The sequence below is a fragment of the Entelurus aequoreus genome, linkage group LG27 (assembly GCF_033978785.1).
Source record: "Entelurus aequoreus isolate RoL-2023_Sb linkage group LG27, RoL_Eaeq_v1.1, whole genome shotgun sequence".
Classification (NCBI taxonomy): Eukaryota; Metazoa; Chordata; class Actinopteri; order Syngnathiformes; family Syngnathidae; genus Entelurus; species Entelurus aequoreus.
The window spans coordinates 36,110,585-36,128,013 of record NC_084757.1 but is presented as its reverse complement, the minus strand read 5'-3'; the positions used below and the strand labels follow the sequence as shown (position 1 = coordinate 36,128,013).

The 17,429-nt window shown below is 41.9% G+C and overlaps 1 protein-coding gene across 1 annotated transcript in view; it reads right to left on the bottom strand.

Moving 5' to 3' along the window:
- Positions 1-17,429, bottom strand: part of hdlbpa (high density lipoprotein binding protein a) — a 77,641-nt gene that overhangs the window by 15,364 nt on the left and 44,848 nt on the right. The window contains exons 14-22 of the mRNA XM_062039449.1: positions 14,559-14,672; positions 14,398-14,484; positions 14,191-14,322; positions 13,905-14,123; positions 5,096-5,317; positions 4,809-5,027; positions 4,608-4,746; positions 1,627-1,778; positions 1,443-1,547 (exon numbers count right to left, since the gene is read on the bottom strand). Of these exons, the coding sequence (XP_061895433.1) occupies positions 1,443-1,547; positions 1,627-1,778; positions 4,608-4,746; positions 4,809-5,027; positions 5,096-5,317; positions 13,905-14,123; positions 14,191-14,322; positions 14,398-14,484; positions 14,559-14,672 (1,389 nt within the window). The remainder of the gene's footprint in view (positions 1-1,442; positions 1,548-1,626; positions 1,779-4,607; positions 4,747-4,808; positions 5,028-5,095; positions 5,318-13,904; positions 14,124-14,190; positions 14,323-14,397; positions 14,485-14,558; positions 14,673-17,429) is intronic.

Here is a 17,429-nt window from a genome sequence, read left to right as displayed (position 1 = left end):
ATTATAGTACAAAAGCCAAAAGCAGTGAAGTTGTCACGTTGTGTAAATGGTAAATAAAAAGAGAATACAATGATTTGCAAATCCTTTTCAACTTATATTCAATTGAATAGACTGAAAAGACAAGATATTTCATGTTCACACTGAGAAACTTCCTTTTTTTTTCTTCAAATAATCATTAACTTAGAATTTAATGGCAGCAACACATTGCAAAAAAGTTGTCACAGGGGCATTTTTACCACTGTGTTACATGGCCTTTCCTTTTAACAACACTCAGTAAAGGTTTGGGAATTGAGGAGACACATTTTTGAAGTGGAATTATTTCCCATTCTTGCTTGATGTACAGCTTAAGTTGTTCAACAGTCTCCCTTCTCATATTTTAGCCTTCACACATTTTCAATGGGAGACAGGTCTGGAGTACAGGCAGGCCAGTCTAGTACCCGCACTCTTTTACTATGAAGCCACGCTGTTGTAACACGTGGCTTGGCATCTTGCTGAAATAAGCAGGGGCGTCCATTAAAAAGACATTGCTTGCTACAACGTCCACAGTTTCCAAAAACAATTGGAAATGTGGACTTGTCAGACCACAGAACACTTTTCCACTTTGCATCAGTCCATCTTAAATGAGCTCGGGCCCTGCAAAGCCAGCGGCGTTTCTGGGTGTTGTTGATAAATGGCTTTCGCTTTCCAAAGTAGAGTTTTAACTTGCATTTACAGATGTAGCGACCAACTGTAGTTACTGACAGTGGTTTTCTGAAGTGTCCCTGAGCCCGTGTGGTGATATCCTTTACACACGGATGTGGCTTTTTGATGCAGTACCGACTGAGGGATCAAAGGTGCGTAATATCATGGCTTACGTGCAGTGATTTCTCCAGATTCTCTGAACCTTTTGATGATATCACGGAGCGTAGATGGTGAAATCCCTAAATTCCTTGCAATAGCTGGTTGAGAAATGTTGTTCTTAAACAATTTGCTGAGGCATTTGTTGACAAAGTGGTGACCCTCGCCCCGTCCTTGTTGGTGAACGACTGAGCATTTCATGGAAGCTGCTTTTATACCCAATCATGGCACCCACCTGTTCCCAATTAGCCTGTTCACTTGTGGGATGTTCCAAATAAGTCTTTGATGAGCATTCCTCAACTTTCTCAGTCTTTTTTGCCCCTTGTGCCAGCTTTTTCGAAACATGTTGCAGGCATCACATTCCAAATGAGCTAATATTTGCCAAAAAATTACTTTTCCAGTTCGAACGTAAAATATCTTGTCTTTGCAGTCTATTCAATTGAATATAAGTTGAAAAGGATTTGCAAATCATTGTATTCTCTTTTTATTTACCATTTACACAACGTGACAACTTCACTGCTTTTGGGCTTTGTATTTTTATTATGGTGAGAAGCTGAAATCGGGATCAAAGTTCAAATAACCGTCCAGCCTCAAAAGAAACCTACCTCAAATTCATCCATCATCTTGCGAATTCCACTTCCTTTTTGTCCGATGATGTAGCGATGAAGCTCAAAAGGCACTGACACCTCAATAGTGACGGGAACCAACGCCTGAGAAGAGCGTAGGTAGACACATGACAATTTAGGGGGACGTCCCCGCCAAAATAAAACACCACACTTGGATTCCAACCTTCAGCGCTTCTACAGCGGCCTCGCAGCGCTCCTGGCGGCCAGAGATCACAATCAGGTCACACTTTTTAGGCGCGTTGGGATCCACAGCCTCCTTCACTTGACCGTTGGCCTCGCCGTTCTCCTGGATGGCGTCTGCGGCTGAAGGGGAAGCTTTGGAGACATTTAAAAAGAACCTGAAGCCTCAACACAACACGGTCTGTTACTGAAACGTGCCCGCTAAAGTCGATCCAATCACGATTCTTGATTATTACGATTCTGAATCGATTTTTAAAAAGGCATTTTTTCAGGCCATCTATGTGCGTCCAACTAGGGTTGTACGGTATACCGGTACTAGAATAGTATCGCAGTACTGATGAATCCAAAACAGTACTATACTCTGAAAGGTAGCGGTTACCGGGCATGACATTGCTGGTTTTACGAGCAGATGAGCATGTTTGGCAGCGCACACACACAGAGTACTTACAAGCAGACAGTGTGTAGACAGAAAAGGGAGAATGGACGCATTTTGGTGTAAAAAGTAAAGATAAAGGTGAAGTTATAACACTGAAACACCCTCAGGAAGAGCTGCTTTAAGACATGGCTATCTAGCTAGCAGCTAACATCCATCCAAAGTGTTTTAGCTACTTCTAAATCACTAATCTTCGTCTCCGTGGCGACAAAATAAGTTTCTTGCAAGTACCATTATCACTGGAGGACGAGGAATAGATAAACATGCTTCACTACACACCGTAGGAGGATACAATAGCTAACTGCTGACAGCAAGCTAGCTCAGATATTAACAGTAAACGAGTAAAGTCGATTAATAATCAATTTTTACAGTTTGTTCTTTATAATGTTGACAAAATAATAGGTGTATAAATGACACAATATGTTACTGCATACGTCAGCAGACTAATTAGGAGTCTGTTTGTTTACTTACTACTAAAAGACAAGTTGTCTAGTATGTTCACTATTTTATTTAAGGACTAAATTACAATAATAAACATATGTTTCATGCACACTAAGATTTTCTGTTAAAATAAAGCCAATAATGACATTTTTTGTGTTCCCCTTTATTTAGAAAAGTATCGAAAAACATTTTGGTACCTGTACCAAAACATTGGTCTCGGGACAACCCTAGTACTGACCACATGGTATAAAAAAAATCGGATGCAGGTCACATATAGGCAAAAATAAATGTGTCAACAAACAGCTTTCACGGTTTTATTCAAACACAACCATCCATCTTCCGCTTATCCGAGGTGGGGTCGCGGGGGCAGCAGCCTAAGCAGGGAAGCCCAGACTTCCCTCTCCCCAGCCACTTTGTCCAGCTCTTCCCAGGGGATCCCGAGGCATTCCCAGGCCAGCTGGGAGATAGTCTTCCCAACGTGTCCTGGGTCTTCCCCGTGGCCTCCTGCCGGTCGGACGTGCCCCGAACACCTCCCTAGGGAGGCGTTTGGGTGGCATCCTGAGCAGATGCCCGAACCACCTCATCTGGCTCCTCTCCATGTGGAGGAGCAGCGGCTTTACTTTGAGCTCCCCCCGGATGACAGATCTTCTCACCCTATCTCTAAGGGAGAGACCCGCCACCCGGCGGAGGAAACTCATTTGGGCCGCTAGTACCCGTGATCTTGTCCTTTCGGTCATAACCCAAAGCTCATGACCATAGGTGAGGACGGGAACGTAGATCGAACGGTAAATTGAGAGCTTTGCCTTCCGGCTCAGCTCCTTCTTCACCACAACAGATCGTCGATCTCACCATCCACTCTTCCCTCACTCGTGAACAAGACTCCGAGGTACTTGAACTCCTCCGCTTGGGGCAAGATCTCCTCCCCAACTTGGAGATGGCACTCCACCCTTTTCCCGGGCGAGAACCATGGACTCGGACTTGGAGGTGCTGATTCTCATCCCAGTCGCTTCACGCTCCAGTGAGAGCTGAAGATCCTGGCCAGATGAAGCCATCAGGACCACACAGTCTGCAAAAAGCAGAGACCTAATCCTGCAGCCACCAAACCGGATCCCCTCAACGCCCTGACTGCGCCTAGAAATTCTGTCCATAAAAGTTATGAACAGAATCAGTGCCTTGGCGGAGTCCAACCCTCACTGGAAACGGTTCCGACTTACTGCCGGCAATGCGGACCAAGCTCTGACACTGATCGTACAGGGAGCGGACCGCCACAATAAGACAGTCCGATACCCCGTACTCTCTGAGCACTTCCCACAGGACTTCCCGGGGTACACAGTTGAATGCCTTCTCTAAGTCCACAAAGCACATGTAGACTGGTTGGGCAAACTCCCATGCACCCTCAAGGACCCTGCCGAGAGTATAGAGCTGGTCTACCGTTCCACGACCAGGACGAAAACCACACTGTTCCTCCTGAATCCGAGGTTGGACTATCCGGCGTAGCCTCCTCTCCAGCACACCTGAATAGACCTTACCGGGAAGGCTGAGGAGTGTGATCCCACCATAGTTGGAACACACCCTCCGGTTCCCCTTTCTTAAAGAGAGGAACCACCACCCCGGTCTGCCAATCCAGAGGTACCGTCCCCGATGTCCATGCGATGTTGCAGAGTGTTGTCAACCAAGACAGCCCCACAGCATCCAGAGCCTTAAGGAACTCCGGGCGGATCTCATCCACCCCCGGGGCCTTACCACCGAGGAGCTTTTTAACTACCTCGGCAACCTCAGCCCCAAAAATAGGAGAGCCCACCACAGATTCCCCAGGCACTACTTCCTCATAGGAAGACGTGTTGGTAGGATTGAGGAGGTCTTCGAAGTATTCCCTCCACTGATCCACAACAGCCGCAGTAGAAGTCAGCAGCACACCATCCTCACCATACACGGTGTTGACAGTGCACTGCTTCCCCCCCTGAGGCGGCGGATAAAGTGGAAATGGTAAGAAGAAATTAGCTGGTTCGCGAGTGATTTCTTTGTCTGACAATATCTTAAGAGTTGGTATGGAACACATTCTGCTCTTGAGATGAAGCCAAGTCTTTTACCTTGAGGGTCCTCCCGGTCTGGGAACTTAATATGTACATTGTGGTCTCGGGTGATCTGCTGAATGCGAGAGCCCTTGGGCCCCATGATGGAGCGATGGAACCTCTGAGGAATGGTACACTCCATGGTGACTTGAGCATCCTGGAACAACAAGCAGATGAGCATTGCACACAGGGGAAAAGAACGTTCCGGTATGCACTCACCAAGTCCTCAACTATCTCCAGCATGCGCTTCTTGGCCGCCTCCACGCACTCTTTGGCTCCTTTGAGTGTGACCTTGTCGCTCTGAGTGCCCGTGCGAGGGAAGCTCACCATCACACCTCCGTACTCGTCCGCCAGGTCCCGCAGGACTTGGCCTCGGCGAGCCACGAAGTAGCGATGGTGCTTGGGGTCCACGTTCATCGAGTCCTCGATGACGTTGTCCTGCGGGCGAGGGCAAAGGTATCAAAGACCCGTCCTTCGCGACCTGGCGGCGGCGTGCAGAGTCATACCAAGCCCTTGATCAGCTCCTCCAGCTCCTTCTGAGCGTCACGCACGGCCTCCTCCGTGCCGATGACGGTGATGAGCTCCTGGTCTTTGTCCTCGGCGGTGGGGAAGATGATCCTGGCCCCGGTGCTGTCACGCACCTTGCGGATGTTGCCGCCACCTTTGCCGATGAGGAACTTGTGGTACTCTGGCTTGGCACGCAGCTCGGCCGAGTGGCTCTTCGTTTGCTAGGGAACAACGTTTAGGGTTTTAATTAAAAATACAGGAATATTCAAAGTTTTTGAAACTTTTCATGGGAATATATGGGAATTAACGGGAAATTAATGGGAATAAACATTGAATGCAACATCATAGATCGTGCAGCATGATTATTAGCTGAAACAACCCTAACCCTTGAGTTTCAACCCTGCACTGTGCATTCCTCACCACACGCACAGATAATTCCCAGCATGCTGCACACTACAGCAGGGCTATTGAGGCCACACTAGTATTTGAGCCCAAGGACTTCATCCAGTCAGGTAAGTGTTGATGATATTACTGGGGTAAATATATTTGATCTATGGTATTTAAGTTGAATAGGAGGTGTAATTGCTTGTTACTGTATGACTGTAGACTACTCCAGCAGCTAGCTAGCTGTTCCTGTACTTGTTAAATGATTTTGGGGGCAATATATCTCTAGCTAGCTAGGTTTATGTACCTACACAGTCGAAAAAAACGTTGAAAGATCCATATTGGACCAAACATACAAAAAACTAATCTGTCTGGAGCCGCAAAAAATAAAGTTATATATAAGTTTTATAATGAATATTAGCTATAATAGCCTACTATCAAAATGACTATGTGTCGCAGGCTGAAGCAAATCTTCGTTGACAGAAATGTTGAAATGTAATATTTATTCTACACATTTTTACAACATTGGAAAATATTACTGAAACTTCTCAGAAGGTGAGATAACTCCTGGAAATGACTGGCTATTAATGGCCAAAGGTGTATATGTGTGTGTCCAAGTTAAAGGAAACGGCAGGCTGTCTTCTTTTAATATATTTATTACAATCTTTGGCAGGCTAGGTAATGTTTGCTGTGGTCTGGAACAACATGGCACAATGTATTTTGATACTTTTCGGTACTATAACACTTTCCTAAAAGGGGACCACAAAAAATGGCATTATTGGCTTTATTTTAACAAAAAGTCTTAGGGTACATGAAACATGTTTCTTATTGCAATTGTGTCCTTAAATAAAATAGTGAACATACTACTATAAGACAAGTTGTGTAGTAAGTAAACAAAAAAAGTCTCCTATTTAGTCTGCTGACATATGCAGTAACATATTGTGTCATTTATACACCTAGTATTTTGTACACATTATTAAAGGACAAATGGTAGAAAATGAATTATTTATCTACTTGTTCATTTACTGTACAGTTTTGATGATATTACTGGGGTAAATATGTACAGCTGAAAATATTTATCCATTAGCCGTGAAGCTAATTTTCTCTATGTTAAATCCCATTCATTTATGCTAACAACGTTAGCGATCCGAATTGACCTTTTTTGTGATGTGTAAAGTTCAACTAGCAAATACTAAATCAAAAGGTGGTTTCCTCTGCCTTCTGTTCTGCTAGCCATTCTGTTGTCATACAAGAATGTAGCTTATAGTTTGATTTAGCATGCTGATTGATTGTTCATTTATTCATCTAGCCCAGGGGTCACCAACGCGGTGCCCGCGGGCACCAGGTAGCCCGTAAGGACCAGATGAGTAGCCCGCTGGCCTGTTCTAAAAATAGCTCAAATAGCAGCACTTATCAGTGAGCTGCCTCTATTTTTTAAATTTTATTTATTTACTAGCAAGCTGGTCTCACTTTGCCCGACATTTTTAATTCTAAGAGAGACAAAACTCAAATAGAATTTGAAAATCCAAGAAAATGTTTTAAAGACTTGGTCTTCACTTGTTTAAATAAATTCATTAATTTTTTTACTTTGCTTCTTATAACTTTCAGAAAGACAATTTTAGAGAAAAAATACAACCTTAAAAATGATTTTAGGATTTTTAAACACATATACCTTTTTACCTTTTCAATTCCTTCCTCTTCTTTCCTGACAATTTAAATCAATGTTCAAGTAAATTTATTTTTTTTATTGTAAAGAATAATAAATACATTTTAATTTAATTATTCATTTTAGCTTCTGTTTTTTTGACGAAGAATATTTGTGAAATATTTCCTCAAACTTATTATGATTAAAATTCAAAACAATTATTCTGGCAAATCTAGAAAATCTGTAGAATCAAATTTAAATCTTATTTCAAAGTCTTGAATTTCTTTTAAAAATTTTGTTCTGGAAAATCTAGAAGAAATAATGATTTGTCTTGGTTAGAAATATAGCTTGGTCCAATTTGTTATATATTCTAACAAAGTGTAGATTGGATTTTAACCTATTTAAAATATGTCATCAAAATTCTAAAATTAATCTTAATCAGGAAAAATTACTAATGATGTTCCATAAATTATTTTTAAAAACATTTTCAAAAAGGTTCGAATTAGCTAGTTTTTCGGTTGAATTTTGAATTTTAAAGAGTCGAAATTGAAGATAAACTATGTTTCAAAATTTAATTGTCATTTTTTTCGTGTTTTGTCCTCCTTTAAAACGTTCAATTAAGTGTAAATATCATTAATTATTAATAATAACAGAGTTAAAGGTAAATTGAGCAAATTGGCTATTTCTGGCAATTTATTGAAGTGTGTATCAAACTGGTAGCCCTTCGCATTAATCACTACCCAAGAAGTAGCTCTTGGTTTCAAAAAGGTTGGTGACCCCTGACCTAGCCCATTTCTATTCATTTGTCCATCAGTCAAATATTTTCAAAGACTACTCCAATTGTTTAGCTGACTATTTATATCTGTGTGTGTGGCATTGCATTAGTCTTTTACAAGCTTCGATGTCCACCTTTGAATAATCAAAAAATGGTCAAAACTTCCAAACTTCCCGAGCTTAACTTCCCGCGGTAAATTTCCGGAAATTTACCGGAAACTTTCCACCCCTCTGCAACCCTAAGTGGAACACATGGTGGTTGCCAACCAAACCGAAAATAGCAACTGCTTTTAAAGACAAAAGGATTATTACCGTTTGTGCATTACTTCTATTTAGAATCTTCTGTTTTCATGATATTTTATATTTTCTTATCCGACAAACTTCTATTACACCAACAATAGCTTTTGTAGCATTAGCTAATAAGCCAACACGTTTACCAGTGTCTGTGTTAGTATTATTAATTTACAATGGAATTATTTTTGTATCCTTTCAATTTCACAAATGTTTTAGTAAATTAACCAAAATGTCACTATGGACTTATTGAGTCTGTTTAGCTGATTGGATAGCTAGCTTGCGCAGCTAGTGGGTCTATGATGATGACTTCTGTTTTGTTTGATCATCCGTTTTACTGCCGTATTACAGATACCGTTTGGAAACAATTAAGGTATGTAAATAAACCTTTACAAAATTCCATCCATCCATTTTCTACCGCTTGTCCCGTTCGTTAAAATAAGTAATTTCACAACGTATGTTAGAATAATTGTATGTAAGTTATCACAAAACTGTGTTACAATGAGTTCCCGGCGAGCCAACAAAAGCTGTCTTTACTCCTACCAAGCAGAAGGCTTGTAAAACTCCACTGTGTAGGATGGGAAGCAACATGAAGGTGTTCTGTTTCTTTCATGCATTGTAATCAACAGAAAGATATTGTCTTGACCCAAGAACTACAAAGCGGAGAGGAAGCAGGGCCTGACTCCCCTCAAGGCGACCATTTCTGTGAACTGCTTTACGACCGCTTCTGTGAACTCTTTTACGACCTTTTCTTTGAACTTAACTGTAACCAAAGGCAATGGCTGTTTACGACCCACGTCCCTTAGAAACAATTGTTGCCATGTAATCAGGGAAAGTCCAAATAAAAGAGGTGGCGTACAATCTTTCGCCAGAGCGTAATGACACTGTACAAGGGTACAGATGTACACGTTTCTCCTCACTGAGCCCAATTGAATTCTGTCTGTTTTGATTCTTTGCTTCTTGTCCTGTTTAATAGATGTCATCAGTGTTTGAACCTGACACTGTATATATATCTGCGGCCTTTAGTCCGGTGTGGCTAATGGGATTGTGCTGAAAATGTTAATTTCCCCTCGGAGATTATTAAAGTATTTCTGATTCTGATTCTGATATCGAAAAATTTTCTTCGAAAATGTAGTGGCTGCGGCCTATGAGCCGGTGCGCTCTATAGTCTGGAAAATACGGGACTAATACGTTTTAATTGTTACACACTTTTCATTCAAAAAAATCTTGGAAGTGCAACAGTACAAACCAATATTTAAAACAATAAAAGCCTTCCCATTAATACAAAATAGAACGGCTAAAACACTATCAGTGAAAAAAACATGCAAAACAGTGACTATTCTAGAAGTGTTAACTTTAGTTATTTTTAAAAAAATAATTACGTGGCCTAACAACATTGCGGTAATAATGACAATCGTGATCAATTTGGTCACAATAACGTAATATGACATTTTCATATCTTAACATCCCTAATTTTATTAGAAATAGAAGAGTGGTTGAAAACAACCGAATAAGTCAAAAGTGTCAAAGTCATTTTAGATCAGGGGCCGCATGGAAGGAAATCTGTGCCCACGGGGGCCAGACTATTAAAAATCATGGCATTAAAACTAAAAAATAAAGACAACTATAGATTGTTTTCTTTGTCTTACTTTGGCCAAAAATAGAAACACATTCTGAAAATATTACAATAAAAACATAGAAAAAAATACCGGCAGCGGTAAAGTTTAGATCCATGAAGGAACTGAATAAATTTACATATGCATAAAAATGTGTTTTCTTTAGTACCATATTTTTTTTAATGAATTCAATGTTTATTTTAAGTAATGTTTTTGTCAACCTTTTTCCAGAACACAATATAGAATGCGAGATTTAAAAAAAAAAGTACCACTGACACACACACACACACACACACACACACACACACACACACACACACACACACACACACACACACACACACACACACACACACACACACACACACACACACACACACACACACACACACACACACACACACACACACACACACACACACACACACACACACACACACACACACACACACACACACACACACACACACACACACACACACACACACACACACAGTGTGGTGAAATTACCCTCTGCATTTGACCCATCCCCTTGTTCCACTGAGGGGAGCAGTGAGCAGCAGTGGTGGCCGCGCTCGGGAATCATTTTTGGTGATTTAACCACCAATCCCGACCCTTGATGCCGAGTGCCAAGCAGGGAGGTAATGGCTTATAAACAGGATACAACAGGATAACGCAAACATTTATCATTTGTTTTCAAAACGCTTACAAAAAGTGGGACCCCAAAAATGTACGACTTGACGGGATCCCTGGGACCCCATTTTGTAAATTCCTAGCGCCAATACTAATGGAGTATTGGTGCATGCAAAACAGCCGCAGGCGGCTGTTGCCTGCGGGCCGTTTCTAATACTAGGATAGGATAGGATAGGACTTTATTGTCTTGCAACAGAGGGGGGTGGGGGGAGTTGGAACCCTGGAGGTCGACTGCTGCTATAAAGCGCTGCCAGCCGTCCATCACCCCTAAGGGGAATCAAGCGGTGGTGAAGGCGTGGGGTGGGGGGGTATCTGCCCATTGTCTTGGGTGTGTTGATGTAGTGTCCATAGGCCTGGGGCTGTCACGCCAATTTTCTTCCCATCACAAAAACCTTCCTAACCCCCATTTACTTCCGGGGTCATTTCCGCTTACGTCAGTTCCTCTTACTTACGTCATTTCCTCTTACGTCATTGCCAGCGATCGATAAATCCAAATCTCCTGAAAATGGCGGTGTCACTGGATGATATTCGTCTTTATCTGTCCCAGGGGACTTATGTCAAACACCAGCAGGCTTCGCAACATTTCAAGCGGAGTGTTAGGGCCGCTGCTGCGAACTTCTGTCTTCGTGGTAACGTGCAAAAAATATTAATTAATATATAATACTGTTAAATGTCTGTACTACTTTAAATCAACATTATTGTTGAAACCATTTCACTAATATTAATTAATATATAATACTGTTAAATGTCTGTACTTTAAATCAACATTATTGTTGAAACAATTTCACTAATATTAATTAATATATAATACTGTTAAATGTCTGTACTACTTTAAATCAACATTATTGTTGAAACAATTTCACTAATATTAATTAATATATAATACTGTTAAATGTCTGTACTTTAAATCAACATTATTGTTGAAACAATTTCAGTAATATTAATTAATATATAATGTTAAATGTCTGTACTTTAAATCAACATTATTGTTGAAACAATTTCACTAATATTAATTAATATATAATACTGTTAAATGTCTGTACTTTAAATCAACATTATTGTTGAAACATTTCAGTAATATTAATTATTATATAATGTTAAATGTCTGTACTTTAAATCAACATTATTGTTGAAACATTTCAGTAATATTAATTAATATATAATGTTAAATGTCTGTACTTTAAATCAACATTATTGTTGAAACATTTCAGTAATATTAATTAATATATAATGTTAAATGTCTGTACTTTAAATCAACATTATTGTTGAAACCATTTCACTAATATTAATTAATATATAATACTGTTAAATGTCTGTACTTTAAATCAACATTATTGTTGAAACATTTCAGTAATATTAATTAATATATAATACTGTTCAATGTCTGTACTTTAAATCAACATTATTGTTGAAACATTTCAGTAATATTAATTAATATATAATACTGTTAAATGTCTGTACTTTAAATCAACATTATTGTTGAAACATTTCAGTAATATTAATATATAATGTTAAATGTCTGTACTTTAAATCAACATTATTGTTGAAACATTTCAGTAATATTAAGTAATATATAATACTGTTAAATGTCTGTACTTTAAATCAACATTATTGTTGAAACATTTCAGTAATAATAATTAATATATAATGTTAAATGTCTGTACTTTAAATCAACATTATTGTTCATAATTCAGACGTTTTGTTAACGCTGTATTATAAAAAAGAGTCAAACAAAGTGCTATCGATCGCTGTCAATGACGTAAGCTTACGTCAGTTCCTCTTGGAACTGACGTAAGCGGAAATGACCCCGGAAGTAAATGGGGGTTAGGAAGGTTTTTGTGATGGGAAGAAAATTGGCGTGACAGGGCCGTTCTGCATGCACGCAAAAGTTCGACTCCAGGTGTCGTTGAGGAGGGAGGGACGTCAAAAGTTGTTGTCCCATTGGGTTGAGTTTTTCCTTGCCCTGACGTGGGATCTGAGCAGAGGATGTCGTTGTGGCTTGTGCAGCCCTTTGAGACACTCGTGATTTAGGGCTATATAAGTAAACATTGATTGATTGCTTGACATATACGACGTGATTTTTTTTTTTGTATTGGTTGTGGTTGACAGAACCCCGGGTGCTGAAATGCACTTGCATGGTTCTTCAATATTCCTGTACCGTATTTTCCGCACCATAAGCCGCACCAAAAAAACACAATTTTTCTCAAAAGCTGACAGTGCGGCTAATAACCCGGTGCGCCTTATATATGGATTAATATAAATATTTATTTTCATAAAATTTAGGTCTCGCAACTACGGTAAACAGCCGCCATCTTTTTTCCCCGTAAAAGAGGAAGCGCTTCTTCTTCTACGGTAAGCAACCGCCCCCGTAGAAGAGGAAGCGCTTCTTCTACGGTAAGCAACCGCCCTCATAGAAGAGGAAGCGCTTCTCCTTCTACTGTAAGCAACCGCCAAGGTGAGCACCCGCCCCCGTAGAAGAAGAAGCGTGCGGATATTACGTTTCATTTCATTTGTGTGTTTCTGTAAAGACCACAAAATGTCTCCTACTAAGAGACACGCGTACAAGGTTCCACTGACTTTTGATATTCATGTGAACCGCACTGTGGATACAACGGGAATATTCGCACCACAGGGAATGAGAAGTCGTCCTTCACTGTGGTTCTAGCTTGCCATGCTAACGGCCAGAAACTTCCACCCACGGTGATATTCAAAAGGAAGACCTTGCCAAAAGAGAACTTTCCAGCCGGCGTCATCATAAAAGCTAACTCGAAGGGATGGATGGAAGAAGAAAAGATGAGCGAAGAGACCGGGTGACTTTTTTCACGCAGCTCCGTCCCTGTTGATCTACGACTGCATGCGTGTCCACATCACAGATGGTGTCAAAAAACAAGTGAAGCACACAGAAGAAGAAGAATTCGAGGGATTTGTGGATGAGTAATAACTTGAGAAAGTGAGCTTTAAATGTTTATTTTGTGTGTTGTGTGACACTAACGTATGAGCAACGTTGAGTTATTGATGTTGCTATTGCTCTGCACTATTTTGAGTGTTACTATTTTTGTGATTGCACATTTGCACATTACATTTTGGGAGTGAACAGAGTTGTTAGAACGCTGGTTTGTAATATATTATTAAAGTTTGACTGACCTGACTGTTTTTTTGACATTCCCTTTAGCGTAGCGTAGGTGCGGCTAATAACACGGGGCGGCTAATAGGTAAACAAAGTTTTGAAATATGCCATTCATTGAAGGTGCGGCTTATAACACGCCGGGGCGGCTTATGGTGCGGAAAATACGGTAACTGCCATATTTTGTCTTGTCCATCTTTAACCAAACAAAAACACATTTTATCCGATTACTCGATTAAACCGAGGAATTTCCAGCAGATGACTGAAACGGGCGTACAAACCTTCTCCTCTGCCAGGGCCAGCAGCTGCTGCTTGGCCTTCTCCACCTCCTCCACGGGGCCTCTGATGGTGACCTTGTCGATACCGGAGCCTTCGCTGGGGAAATGGATGTGCACCCCACCACACTCCTCCATGATGGAGCGCACAAAGCGGCCCTTGGAGCCGATCAAGGAGTTGTGCAGCTTGGAGGGAATGGACACTTCCATCTCTGTGATGTTTGCCTGAAGGCGAGAGGCCTGGTGAACACGGTGCAGCACGAGGCCATCGAGGTGGGTGTGGATATCTCACCAGTTCTTTCTGAATGGTCAGAATTCGCACTCTGGCAGCCTCACAGTTGGCCTTCTTGCCCGTGATGATGATCATCTCAGAGTTGCTGTTCTCGGCAGGCAGGTCGATCTTAGTGTTGGTTTCCTCGCGAATCTGCAAAGGTGGTCAAAAGCGAGCGTGCATCAAAAACCCAATTTCAGTGCTTGGACGTGGTTTGAAGAACGCTACCTTCTTGATGTTGGAGCCACCTTTCCCGATGATGTTCCTGTGGAACTGCTTGAAGATGGGGACAGAGAGGGAGAAGCTGTTCTCCATCTTGGGAGGAAACACCAGCGGTTAGTGCGCCGACACGGAATGGGCACCAACCTGTGATCTTGCAAGAGTTTTACCATCTCAGCCACCATCTTCTGCATGAACTTGGAACACTTTTCCACCTCGGTTCGCGGGCCCCTCAGCTGAACGATGTCACTTTTCTGGGCGGGGTCGGGGAAGTTGATGATGACCTAAAAGATACATATTGACATATATGATGTCAATGTATAAAGTAGGGTTGTACGGTATATTAAAGTACCAATGATAGTCACACACACACTAGGTGTGGTGAAATTACTCTCTGCCTTTGACACATCCCCTTGTTCCACCCCCTGGGAGGCGAGGGGAGCAGTGAGCAGTAGCCGCGCTCGGGAATCATTTTTGGTGATTTAACCCCCAATTCCAACCCTTGATGCTGAGTGCCAAGCAGGGAGGTAATGGCTCCCATTTTTATAGTCTTTGGTATGACTCGGCCGGGGTTTGAACTCACGACCTACCCATCTCAGGGCGGACACTCTAACCACAAGGCCACTGAGCATATGTCTCAGTACATCTCAAATATTTGTACTCGGGGGGCCACATAAAGAGAAAAAAAATGTGTCCCTCATAATGTAGACAAAATAATAGGTAGATAAATGACACAATATCCAATCCAATCCACATTAGACAACAACAACAAATTCCAGAGTGCTGCACAACAATATTAAAAACAGTATTCAAATATTATCCTTAGCTCCATCGATGACTGAATAAAAAAAAAATATATATATATACACTACCGTTCAAAAGTTTGGGGTCACCCAAACAATTTTGTGGAATAGCCTTCATTTCTAAGAACAAGAATAGACTGTCGAGTTTCAGAGGAAAGTTCTCTTTTTCTGGCCATTTTGAGCGTTTAATTGACCCCACAAATGTGATGCTCCAGAAACTCAATCTGCTCAAAGGTAGGTCAGTTTTGTAGCTTCTGTAACGAGCTAAACAGTTTTCAGATGTGTGAACATGATTGCACAAGGGTTTTCTAATCATCAATTAGCCTTCTGAGCCAATGAGCAAACACATTGTACCATTAGAACACTGGAGTGATAGTTGCTGGAAATGGGCCTCTATACACCTATGTAGATATTGCACCAAAAAGCAGACATTTGCAGCTAGAATAGTCATTTAGCACATTAGCAATGTATAGAGTGTATTTCTTTAAAGTTAAGACTAGTTTAAAGTTATCTTCATTGAAAAGTACAGTGCTTTTCCTTCAATAATAAGGACATTTCAATGTGACCCCAAACTTTTCAACGGTAGTGTATAAAACCAATATAAAAACAATATAAAAATAAATATGATTAAAAACCAATTAAAACAATAAATAAAAATCTAACTTTAAAAACAAACCAAATATGTTACTGCATACGTCAGCAGACTAATTAGGAGTCTGCTTGTTTACTTACTACTAAAAGACAAGTTGTCTAGTATGTTCACTATTTTAAGGACTAAATTGCAATAATTAAAATGTTTATTTTACTCTAAGATGTTTTTGTTCAAATAAAGCCAATAATGACATTTTTGTGGTGCCCTGTATTTTGGAAAGCATCTAAAAACAGTTTTGTATCAGAACAAGACTATCCATCTTCTTCCGCTTATCCGAGGTCGGGTCGCGGGGGCAGCAGCCTAAGCAGGGAAGCCCAGACTTCCCTCTCCCCAGCCACTTCGTCCAGCTCTTCCCGAGGGATCCCGAGGCGTTCCCAGGCCAGCTGGGAGACATAGTCTTCCCAACGTGTCCTGGGTCTTCCCCGTGGCCTCCTACCGGTCGGACGTGCCCTAAACACCTCCCTAGGGAGGCGTTCGGGTGGCATCCTGACCAGATGCCCGAACCACCTCATCTGGCTCCTCTCCATGTGGAGGAGCAGCGGCTTTACTTTGAGCTCCTCCCGGATGACAGAGCTTCTCACCCTATCTCTAAGGGAGAGCCCCGCCACCCGGCGGAGGAAACTCATTTGGGCCACTTGTACCCGTGATCTTGTCCTTTCGGTCATAACCCAAAGCTCATGACCATAGGTGAGGATGGGAACGTAGATCGACCGGTAAATTGAGAGCTTTGCCTTCCGGCTCAGCTCCTTCTTCACCACAACAGATCGATACAGCGTCCGCATTACTGAAGACGCCACCTGTCGATGTCACCATCCACTCTTCCCTCACTCGTGAACAAGACTCTGAGGTACTTGAACTCCTCCACTTGGGGCAAGATCTCCTCCCCACCATGGAGATGGCACTCCACCCTTTCCCGGGCGAGAACCATGGACTCGGACTTGGAGGTGCTGATTCTCATCCCAGTCGCTTCACACTGGGCTGCGAACCGATCCAGTGAGAGCTGAAGATCCTGGCCAGATGAAGCCATCAGGACCACATCATCCGCAAAAAGCAGAGACCTAATCCTGCAGCCACCAAACCGGATCCCCTCAACACCCTGACTGCGCCTAGGAATTCTGTCCATAAAAGTTATGAACAGAATGGGTGACAAAGGGCAGCCTTGGCGGAGTCCAACCCTCACTGGAAACGTGTCCGACTTACTGCCGGCAATGCGGACCAAGCTCTGACACTGATCGTACAGGGAGTGGACAGTCCGATACCCCATACTCTCTGAGCACTCCCCACAGGACTTCCCGAGGGACACAGTCGAATGCCTTCTCCAAGTCCACAAAGCACATGTAGACTGGTTGGGCAAACTCCCATGCACCCTCAAGGACCCTGCCCAGAGTATAGAGCTGGTCTACAGTTCCACGACCAGGACGAAAACCACACTGTTCCTCCTGAATCCGAGGTTGGACTATCCGGCGTAGCCTCCTCTCCAGTACACCTGAATAGACCTTACCGGGAAGGCTGAGGAGTGTGATCCCACCATAGTTAGAACACACCCTCCGGTTCTCCTTCTTAAAGAACAAGACTAGTGTAAAGTA